The 12,508-nt window shown below is 31.4% G+C and overlaps 1 protein-coding gene across 1 annotated transcript in view; it reads left to right on the top strand.

Moving 5' to 3' along the window:
- LOC145270725 (uncharacterized) overlaps nt 1-12,508 on the top strand; it is a 49,307-nt gene extending 36,799 nt beyond the window's left edge. The window contains exon 2 of the mRNA XM_080126334.1: nt 9,252-12,508. Within this exon, the coding sequence (XP_079982460.1) occupies nt 9,273-10,568 (1,296 nt within the window). The 5' untranslated portion in view covers nt 9,252-9,272 and the 3' untranslated portion in view covers nt 10,569-12,508. The remainder of the gene's footprint in view (nt 1-9,251) is intronic.

Here is a 12,508-nt window from a genome sequence, read left to right as displayed (position 1 = left end):
GCACATAAGATTTCTTATTTTTATTTTTATTATTTGTGGAGGAAGTCAGTTCCCAAAAAAAAGGCCAGGCGACCCCCACATATCTTATTTGCATTGACCTTTTGAACAGTAACACAACTGTTTCATTCATCGATTTTTTTTCTGACATTTGTAGGGGACTAGAATATATAAATCTTAATCCCGTTACAAAAGAATAATGAAACAAATGGAATTGAAGGAAACAAAGACTCAATTGATGGATAAGATAAACGTCATTTATTTACTGTTGAAAGAATGTTTTAGATATAACATGTGTTCATGTCCGCGCTTTGTAATCAATGTTCGTTGCGGGACTCGTGTTGTAGAAAGAAAAGGAAATGTGTGTGCATCTCAAGTTCAGGTCACTATCGTTTGTTCACGCGTGGGAAGAGAAAGGAGTAACGTAGTGAAAATGAGAATGATAGTCCAGCATGTAGACGAAGAAAAGGATAGAGAGTTGACGTCAGTTAGCAGTCAGCTATGCGAAGGTGTTCTCAGGGACCAGTAGTAGATAGAGAGAGAAAGAGTGAGAAAGTGTACATACGGTCTGTTAGCTTGTGCCCCATACATAGTCGCAGGGGACGTGACGTGCACGAGCGTGCGCCTCCTGAAAGGGAGGCGGCTGGTTAGCCCAACCTCTCTGGTCGCGAGCTGGTCCTAAAAAAAAGAAGCCGGTTATTGCCCTTTGGTTTACATTTGTTTCCAGTGGTCTTTGCGCAGGTGTGGATTTCCATTGAAAGCGGAAGTGACGTCGTCCTTGTGTGCGTTCATATGCGCGTTTGTGAGTACATGTGTATATGTTAGCGTGTGCGCGTGTGAATACATGTGTGTATGTTAGCGTGTGTGTATATACACGTGAATGTGAGTGTATGTACGCGAACGTGAATATATGTACGTGTGTTGACGTGGGCGCTTATGTTTGTGTGCGCGTATGTATATGACAAGTAATATAGCTTGAAATGTGAATGTGTGTTTTTGTGTGAGACTAGAAAAGGCCCGCACACATTAACTAAATATTAACATTAACACAACTTAGCAACATTAACACAGTAAATCTTTGTTTTGTTTTTATTTCAAATTCTCTTATAAACATTGACCTTTCGAACACAATGAATTTTTTTTTCATAAAATCATCATTCGTCATTTTCTTTTTCTGACATCAGATAAATATTAACATAAATTGATGCAATATTTACATTCTTGTATGGCCGTTCTCGTTGTTCAGTTTGATTTATGAATAATTCGTTTTTTTTTTTCATCCAAACCACGGCCACCGAGATATATAAGGCCTGTTAAGTGAAAAATGCCTGTTGGCAATGTAGGTAAAATCTGTTGAACTGTTCCATTTTTAAAACAGAACATTAAAACATGTCCAAAATGGAAAAGAAAGGAACCCAATTCGATTAATAATGAAACTGAACTTTCTTCAATATAAAATATAAATATTATCTGTGCTGACAGAAAAGAACTATCTAACTTCTTTTAACTTCCGTTTCTACTCTCCGGAAGTAAGTTACTTCCCTTGAGATTTTCTTTCCTTTTTATTCTTTTCCTCGAAGTAACAGCTCTCGTTCCCAGGTCTGTTCAAAGTAAAATAAAGCTTCTTAAAGTTCACTCCGTATCGAAGTTTTTCATTACATTATCCATGTAAAATTAAGTAAAACATGTTAGAAAGAAAAGAAATGAACTCAATTCGATTAATAATGGAACTGAACTTTATTCAATACAAAATATAAATATTATCTATGTAAAATTACGTAATTTTAAAGCAATATACAATCTAATACTGATAAAACTGAATTATGAATTTAGGGAAGAGACAATTGAAGAAACATTAAACACAAACAAGTCTTGACCTTCAGGACAAGATCACAGTGTAGTATCTGTTCTTATGCTACAATTCACCTTTTCTGTCCTCGGCCGATGGAGAAGAAATCCTTCATGACTGAGACAATTTTTATTTTTGTTCCTATCAAGAATGCCCCTTATTGGGAAGCTGGATTTTTCCCACAAGATTATATGTTGAAATATTTAAATAACTATTAATTTAAATACAGAAATTACACTTAAAGTTTTGGTTTACTGTTCTTCTATGTTCATTTTTCCCCATGTTTTTCATCAAAACGTGTAGCGTATTTTCATCAGTTACATGGTTAGGAATCCTATACTCCGCTATAATCTTCATTTTCTTATCGGTGCAGAACGGAAATGAAGTTCACATAACTATTAAAAGACAATCATATTATAATGTGAACATTAGTTAAAAACTATGGTAAACATCTACGATATTAAATCAGAGTGGTGGTCAATTTGGGAAGGAACATTATTATTATTATTATTATTATTATTATTATTATTATTATTATTATTATTATTATTAATATTTTTATTGTTGTTGTTGTTATTATTATTTCACTCACTAGGAGTTGTCTCACAGGCCATCGTCAGTGATCGCTCACTGGCAGGAACCTTTGGTATTCACTGGAGACTGAGTGATAACAAGTCTCCCCAGATTTCCAATGTTCTATACCTCTTAATGACTCGTGCAGATGATTGCACGTTATCGGCCATTGGTGTTTCCTGTGGTTTGGGTGACGAAATGCCATCCAAGGTACCAGATTTCAACTGCACACTTCCAGTGGAGATCTAGTTAGTACTCTCCCACCTCGGACTTTCCATCCTCCCTGGCCCTTCACAACTAGTTGGTGTGTGGCGCTAGTCATTGTCGACTACAGTGCTTTTGGGCACTTCACAGGGAATATGAACCCTGCGTAAACGGGTTTTAATTCAATGGCTGCTTCCTGAGGTTTTCTTTCACTTTCTTCCTATATATCTCATACTTATTTTGTAATTGAGCTTGTATTTATTTTATTTTAAATTTTTTTTTAATTTCTTTAATTCAATTTGATTGATACTTTTATTTCGTCCTTGTTCTTATTTTATTTTCATTTCGTTTTAATTTATTTTTATTATATTTTCCACGCGAAATATCTTTTATTTTTTGTTACATTTATTTTTCATACATCTTCAAATAATGCTTTTGGCCGTTTTTGCCTCCAATAGTACCTTCAAAAAAGTGTTCGTGATTAAATAAACCAATGAAAACGTTTTGCCTATGCACTTTTTAGGGAAGAATCATTAAATTAAACCCCATTTACAACAGGGTCCACGTTTCCCCGTGAAGTACCTTTTTTATTTATGTTGTTGTTATTATTATTATTATTATTATTATTATTATTATTATTATTATTATTATTATTATTATTATTATAATAATAATAATAATAATAGTAATAGTAATAGTAATAATAATAATAATAATAATAATAGTAATAGTAATAATAATAATAATAATAATAATAATAATAATAATAATAATAATAATAATGGTGCTTGTGTAGTGTACGCACCATGCTAAATTTTAGAGAGGATTTTCAAGTTAAATTTTATGGTATCTTTTTTTTTCATTAAATTGTTAGGTGAAAGTGCAGAATAGTTAGAAACCACCCTATTAAGAATGGCTTTCTAAATAACGTTATTATTTTAGCACGGTAAATACACGGCACACATGCCAAACAATATTTATTAATAAGATAAACACAAGAAAATATTAACTAAAATTCAATGTACTCTTTATTTTTAGTTCATATCAAAACTTTAATTAAAACTGATTAGATAATGATTTTTTTAATATGAATTTGTGTTCATATGTTTCAGGAGAGAATAAAGAATTTTCTATTTCATTTCCCATTTCAGTCATGTAAATTATTTACAAATAAAATGTTATAAAACTAGACACCGCCAAAAATGGCCGAAAAATCAAGTTGTTGTTGTTTTTTTTAAATGAAATTATATCTATTAAAATCCATTATTTCTGAGTAACTTTTTTTTTCCAGAAAGATAAACCCCGAATTTTATCATATAGAAAGCAGAATAATGTAAAACTTTTTCTACTATTTTTAATTAAATTTTAAATGTTAAATTTTCCCCAAAAGTTAACAATTGGCATTTTTTATTTTGCACAAAAACGTATATAAATAGTTAAAAATTAAAAACGGTTTTTGGAAGAATTAATTTGTTTATTTCTTGTCTAACTAAGATTTAGGGTGATTTTCTATGAGAATATGCAAAAATATTATAATATAAGTACCTGGATTTCAAATAATTCCACTTATTCATATAGGCAACCAGTTACTTCGTGTCGATTTGATTACAATATTTACATTTGTACTTGATAAAAAGCAATATACGGAAGACCAAACAAGCCAAAAAAAACTTATTTTTAAGTAACGAAAATTTCAATGTATTATTAACGCTGAGGCTGGCCAGTACCAGGTAGGTGACCATTTGTATGAGTTTGGTTTTTAATGTGTATGTGTGAGGGGGGCAGGCTCCCCAAAATAGGGGGGAGGTGCAATTTAAAGCAGAATAAAAAAAAATATTTCAGCTCGTTTAGTCCACCGTAGTCGAAAGACGGCAAATGTTTTCAAATGGGATTGAAAAAATGACGATATTTTTAACAAAGGGCACAATATTTATCAAATTTATCGAATTTTTTTTTTTGTATCGATTCTTCAAAGTATTCCCTGTTTAATAATGGTCATGCATTATTCGGCTCGCTAAAAAATGGTTAATTTATTTATCAAAAATGGCTTTTTTCGTATAAATATTAAAAAAAATTTTTTTTAGTTTTGCTTAACTTACTTTACTTACAGATTCACCGAATTTCACACTTCAAAACTCAAAAGCGGAATAATTAAACACAATCGAATTTCTGATATTCAGACGTCAAAATAAGATATGCAAACAGGTTTTTTTTGTTTTGTTTTTTTAATCTATAATCCTGTCCCTTACAACAGCACAATATGTTTTGTTCAGTTTCAGATGATTATTTTAAGCGTATTTGGAACCCCCTCAAAACAAGAGGGGTTGCAAGCAAAAATATATATATATATAAATATCGTTTATGAAAAATAAGTACACTGTTATAAAGTTCATTCTTCTCTTAATAATCGCTGAAAATTTCGTATTGATTGGATAATTACCTAATTTTTGGTAGACTTTTAAAAAGACGGTCCGTCAAAAAGTACTTCCCCCCCCCTGTTTTGGCGGTGCCTACGGGAGAATAAAATAAAACATGCACAATCTAAGGCAACAAAAATATTTTTATGGTCACGTGGTTGAACACCAAAAACTTTCTTTATCTCCATGTTGATCTGGTAATGACATTGTAAACATAACACTGAGTTATGTACCCTTAACTCGAGCTCTCCAGGAAGGAGAGAGAAGAGGACTGTCATGGCGGACCCAATAAATGTACACATGTACGTCGCTTATCGAGGCTAACTACTGTGTCTTGTTGTCTTTCCCTTATGAGTGAAGTCCTTCCCTCTTAATTATACAGACGTCACGCTGTCACGTTCACTGGCCTACTCTCTCGGTAGCCGTGTCAGTAAATCTGTGTTTTTATCCCAACTCATATTAAAAGTTTTTTCATTTTTCATAATTTTGTTTTTTTAATTTTTATTGTTAAAAACATATTAGTGTATTTTAACAAACACCGTAATATTTAATTAAATAACACGTCAATAATAATAAAAAAAAACTAGACATCATAATAAATAAAAATAATTATTTTAATTTTCTGCGAAATTGCTTTTCCGGTCGCCATTTTAAATGTCAACTTCCACGCGGCGAACTCGTCTCATTTTAATTAACACATTTTATTATCGTTTCTTTGTTTCAACAGATTGCCAAACAAAAAGTGAGTATCATTTGAATTTAAATACTTTTAAATGTTCTTTTTTACTACAGAGGCGCGTCCAAACCATTACGTTTCCTTTTTGCTTTGATAGGATTTAAAAATGAGTCAACATTCCGTGTTTGCGTATAAACGAAGAATGGTAATATAGAATTCTCTGCAATCCGATATATTTTTTAATTTTTTTATTTATTTATTTTTTATTTCTTTTGCAATCATGTAGTTAAACTCATTCTTATCTGCAATAACATAAACCGGAAGTCGATCTACACTGTGATAGAATGATTCTTGTACCCGTTCGTAACAATTCCGACTTATTTCTTTTCAGCATTGATTTTAAATATATTCACCTTTATTTATTGTAAGTAAATATAATAGATAGTTTTATTGTTTTGTTTTTTTTTTTTGTTTGTTTTGTTTTTTTCGCAATTTGAAAATATATTGTCTGTAAATATTGTTTGAATATATCAAATAGTATGTTATCTCAATTTAAAAATTTGAATGTATCAAATAATATCTGGATCTTTATTTTGATTTAAAAATCTGAGTTCATCAAATAGTATCTGAATGTTTATTTTGATTAAAAATCTGAATGTATTAAATAGTATCTGAATATTTATTTTAATTAAAATCTGAATGTATCAAATAGTATCTGTGTTATGTATCGGGTGTTATTTTTAAGATTGCATATATATTTGTATTTTTGTTCATGTTAGTATTAGAAAGTCTTAGTATTTTATCTAGAGACACTGTTAGGAGTGTTCATGTGTTGAGTGATCATATGTCTTAAGATGTTCCTGTTTGTGGTACATGTTAATACAAGAGAGCCGACGGCTTGTAATACTCAATGAGAGGAGAGTTGATATATAGATAGATAGACCAAGGGTTTGATATTTATACTTTTGACAGTTCAGTGAATGGGAGTGTCTCTATTACATTTATACTTTGATACATATACTTTCTAACATTGAGAACTCGTCACGTCATCGCATGATTAAACATGTGCTCATCAAGCACGTTGCCTTGACATGCGTAATGTTGCAACATTTGACATAAGCCTGAGTTCAGTAACCTATTTTTCAAATAACCTCTTTACAAAATATGTTTACAATTTAAATTGACGATTAAATTCCTTATTTTAATTTTCACAGAAACAAATTTCATCATTACATTCCTTTTCCAATAAACAGATATCTAACTATTTTGTGTGAGCTAAACAATTGCGATTTCACATTCCTTATTTTCAATAACATTCTGTATTTATTTTAACTTATGATTGGAATTTTCAATTCCAAATCTAGCTTTGCAAGTCCGAATCCTTCACTATCCTATTTCATATTTACATTTAACTAATTCATATTTTTTTTACTTACAGGAAAAGGGGACAGTCCTTATCATGTAATATCTGAATCTTTATTTTATTTTAAAAATCAGAATGTATCAAATTGTATCTGGATTTTTATTTTGATTTAAAGATATAAATGTATCAAATAGTATCTGGATCTTTATTTTGATTTAAAAATCTGAATGTATCATATAGTATCTAGATCATTATTTTAATTTAAAAATTTGAATGTATCAAATAGAATCTGGATCTTTATTTTAATTTAAAAATCTGAATATATCAAATATTAATACAGTAATACCCTACAAGTTTATCTTCCAGTGAACTTTATGCCATGCCATGTCAAATAATTAGAAATATCTGCAATACAATAGGATGATCTAAATTTGTATTTTTGTCTGATTTACAAAATGGATTACTAACATATTACTGATTAATAATTGTAACGTATTAGTGAGGAATATGAAGAGATGTCTGGGTCGATAATTTTGTCAGTTCATTCAAAATATTCTTGAAATCTTGTATCACAGTAATGCTGTGATGAAATCCAGATTCGCTACGGCATTTTTCATAGAGTACAGCGATCATCTCAGCAGCTCATTTATTTAATACTAAAACAGAGATTAGGATCTGATCCGTATGCTTTGAAGGTGTAGAAGTATTAATACGACCTAGGATATGAGACCAGGAAATTATATGATAATCTATTACATTAATGTAAAGTAAGAGAGACAGAGCCATTTGCAGAATCCACGATGGGGTTTAGGCTGGACAGCATTGCTATGGAAGTGACTTAATTCTTAATTCTTCTTGGATAATAGGCGATTGTAATTGTACATTATTTTCCATTCACTTATAGATTTTCCAGAAATTGAGAGTTCCTAACTTCTTTAATTTAATGTGATTTCTATGTATAAATAGTATACTGACGGATGAAAACACACACACACACACAGTGTACTAACTATAGCTCCATTCATTATGCTTTTACAATAGTTTGTTTATGTTTTGGATATTTTTGGTTATTTTCAGCTGATTTACAGGGCATAAAACAGCGGAATGCTTTGTTATCATGCAGCATCAAATGCCAAAGATTTTTGGGGAAAAGCTAGGTTCAATATAGGAATTTACACTAAACGATGGGTTGCTGGATTCCCAATAAACGCATTGTTAATATTTTATTTTTAGTAAAATACTTTCTCTTTTGGTGTCGATGGTTTAATCCTATGGCAACCATTCTAATAAGGTGATGAGAGTTTTGGAGGTCAGATATTGGCATTTGCTACAAAAAATTCGAGCCGTATTATTATGAATAAGTAAAGAAATGAGTCCAGAAAAGTGGCTTTTTGTAAAGTATTGGACAATCGATTTACACATGCATTCTCATTATTATAACACTATTGAATAAATCTCACGCAACTATACTTACCGGATGTTGTAAAGCTGTTTCCAAATTTTATTTTGCTTATAATGAAGTCTTGACAGAATGTTATACAATCTTTGATCGAAATAAAATACATTAACCTAATATTCTTGATAATTTAATTTAATAATATGACTTGTACATCAAATGTATTTTCTAAAGCTATAATATCTTCATGTGTCAATTCCAACATCTTGTTGAGATTGGAAAATTGTATATCATAATCTATTTTATTTTCTATTCATTTTACAGATACTTCAATTAGGAAATGCATTCTTAAAGATTAAAATGGATTACGATTTCACAAACATTACAATAAAAACCATACAAAACTGAAATGTTTGAAATGATGTTATATGAAAGGTTAATAATTAACTTTTAAAAATAATTAGACATAAAAATGTAATCTTCATTTACTCATCTGTCAATCTTCTTAAATTATGGTGTACCGTTTCAACATTATATCCTTACATGTTGAGCAAGGAATTCTTTTGAACATGATGCAACACTTACTGCTGTAAATAAATAATTATACACTAAAGAGAATTGTGTTTGCATATATGTAATTTCTTACTCTGATAATAGTCTTATTTTTTATTTCCAGAAAAAAACATAGATTCTGTACACTAAAGAAAAACAATTTTACTTGCACTTATAAATTTAATATCTTAGTCTGATAGTAGTTTTTTATTTTTTATTTCCAGAGAAACAAAGATTCTGCTAAAATGCCGAAGTCTGAGGATAAAGTATTTTGTTGTGATATATGTGGAAGAGGATTTTCAGAGAAAGCAAGATTAAAACAACATGTACGAATACACACTGAAGAGAAGCAATATACTTGTGAAATATGCAGTAAATCATTTTTGGAGAAAGGAAACTTAAAAATACATGTCCGGAGTCATACTGGAGAAAAGCCATATTCTTGTGATGTGTGTGGAGTGTCATTTTCACAGAAATCGGGCTTAAATACACACAAAAGATTACACACTGGGGAAAAACCATATTCTTGTGTTGTATGTGGTAAATCGTATACAACGAAACAGAATCTAACCATACATATTCGAAGTCATTCTGGAGAAAAGCCATATTCTTGTGATGTGTGCGGGATGTCTTTTGCAGATATGGCATTCATGAAGAAACATATTAGAACACATACTGGAGAAAAGCCATATTCATGTGGTGTGTGTGGAATGTCATTTGCCCTATTGTCCACTATGAAAAATCATGTAAGAACACACACTGGAGAGAAACCATATACTTGTGACGTGTGTGGGACGTCATTTACACAGAGAAAAACCATGAAAAAACATATAAGAACACACACTGGAGAAAAGCCATACTCCTGTGTTATATGTGGTAAATTGTATACAACTAAAGAGAATCTAACTATTCATACGCGAAGTCATACTGGAGAAAAGCCATATGCTTGTGATGTATGTGGTAAATCATTTACACAAACGAGAACCATGCAACAGCATATAAGAACACACACTGGAGATAAACCATATAATTGTGAGGTGTGTGGTAAATTCTATAATACTAAAGAGTATCTAACTATACATATTCAAAGTCATACTGAAGCGGAACCATATTCTTGTGAAATATGCAGCAAATCATTTATCGAAAGTGGGAAATTAGCTAAACATATGCAAAGTCATATTGTAGATAAACCATATAATTGTGAGGTGTGTGCGACTTTCTTTATGCAGAAATCATCGTTGACTAGCCACATGAAAATGCACACAGGAGAGAAGCCATATTCTTGTGAAATATGCAGCAAATCATTTTCCAAAAGTGGGAAATTAACTAAACATATGCAAAGTCATACTGGAGATAAACCATACGATTGTGAGGTGTGCGCGACATCTTTTACACAGAAATCATCGTTGAATAGACACATGAAAATGCACACTGGGGAGAAGCCATATTCTTGTAAAGTTTGCGGTAAATCATTTTGGGAAAAAAACAAATTAAATAAACATATCGAAACTCATACAGAAGAGAACTTGAATGCCTACTAGACACTTTGTCACAAAAATCTGGCATGAGGATACTTTTCCATAGGATTAAACCCTGACCAAATATTCAAAATCACATTGTATTTGCTGCCCAAATAAGATCTCGCTAGGGCTAACCTACATTAGCTTTTATGAGGAATGGTGTACCTTCTCCAAGTGATGTTACTTCAAGTAACAGCACAAAATTGGATACCCCACCAGACTAGATAAATTCTTGTCCTGGAATTCAGTAAGACCAAGAGACCAAAATAAAAGATATAATACAATGGTTAATTAGGGAGAGGAAAATTATGTTCTCAATTCCTTTATTAACTCAGTGTTTGAGAAATAAATAAATTAATAGAACATTCGAATATTTATGTATCTCATATAGACTTCAAAAAGAGAACTGAACATTTTAGGATTTCTTTTACACTCTTGTCAACTTGATGCAAGTAACTCCTTGTTTTTGCAACAAGATGTGCCAACGCACAAGTACCTCGATTATTAATGGACAAGCACATCAAAATAAAATGAGATCACATAAATAATTTAGCTGGAGACATTTGGAAATTTGGCACAGACTATCCAGTGGACATCTCAATTATTTAACTAATGTATACAACTTCCCAGAAGAACAGAATATGTGGGACTCTCCAAAATTGACCATTAGAATTGTTCCACTATTGTGAACACTGGACAATATCTGATGAGCTCCCAAAATACAAACCCAAAATGGTACACTAGCATCACAAAAGAAGAGCCAGAAGAAAAACTTTTATCATAGAACTGGCCAAATATGTTGGACAAGAATGGCGTACAAATGGGATAGAATCAAAAAAACAGACTAAAGTAAAGTGAAACAAAAATGTAAAACATATTTAATAGCCATGTTTTTCTGCGTATTCAGAAAATTGGGCTATTAACCTTGACATAATAATATAAAAAGAAGTAAAAGCAACCTTAATTTAAGGATGTGTTGCCAATAATGTTAGGGTAAAGATTTCTGTGAGGGAAAGGATAACGAAATACCAAAGTCTTATATACGATATAAAAAAGAATTGGAATCCAGAGGCAGCTCCTGCAAATAACTGTTGAACTGCAGCAGTCACAACTTATTCATATTCAACATTATCGGTAAAGTAAATACATCTGCCTTTGTATTATTTTATTCTATTTTTACGTATAGACATACAGTACTATTTTGTTGTATCACAACTCATCTGTGCAGTTAGACTAGCACCTTTTCCTAGCCGAGGATTGAACCTACAATTATCACACTGATTGCTGGCAGTTCTACCCACCTGCCCAAAGAGTGGTGCTCGCAAATAATCTCAACAAATCTCTATTTTAAATAAAAAAAAACATCCACCGCTTTTCTATAGAGCTGAAAGCTGTAAGAGCAAGGTTTAATATTAATGCTATAATCACCCCAGTCAGTTCCATTCGGAATAAGATTTAACATTGTGGAAATCGATCATCGCTACTCCAATATTCTGGTAGTTATTACTAAATTAGGAAGCCCAAGTTAACAAGCAATACCAGTGGTAGACAGGACTAACTATTCTCAAAACAGTGATCTAAATTATCCGTTCTCATTTAGGAGTTCAATATCAGCATCAGTTCCAAAAATGACAAGTAAAGCCATTATCCGTAATAATATTCTCTCAGTGTTAACTGGTCCTTCCAAGAATTACCATCATAATATCATCGGACACAGCGAGAGACATGTCCGTAATAATATTCTCCCAGAAGGGGTCACATATTTTATACCACTGCCATGAAATGGGTCCGTAAGCTTATGACCGACTGCAAGTTGACAACACAAAACAACACAAAAGGAGAAAAGATTTTGCTACAAATTGGAATGATTTCTCTTCTAACAAATGTTTTAAGTGATTAAAAACACAATGTACAAACTTTTCATTTGTATTATTTCTGCTTTACTGAAATAAAATATTTTG

This window comes from Euprymna scolopes, chromosome 46 (genome assembly GCF_053919585.1).
Source record: "Euprymna scolopes isolate OS-2025 chromosome 46, ASM5391958v1, whole genome shotgun sequence".
Classification (NCBI taxonomy): domain Eukaryota; kingdom Metazoa; phylum Mollusca; class Cephalopoda; order Sepiida; family Sepiolidae; genus Euprymna; species Euprymna scolopes.
The sequence above is the reverse complement of the archived record's forward strand: the minus strand, read 5'-3'. Positions and strand labels throughout refer to the sequence as shown.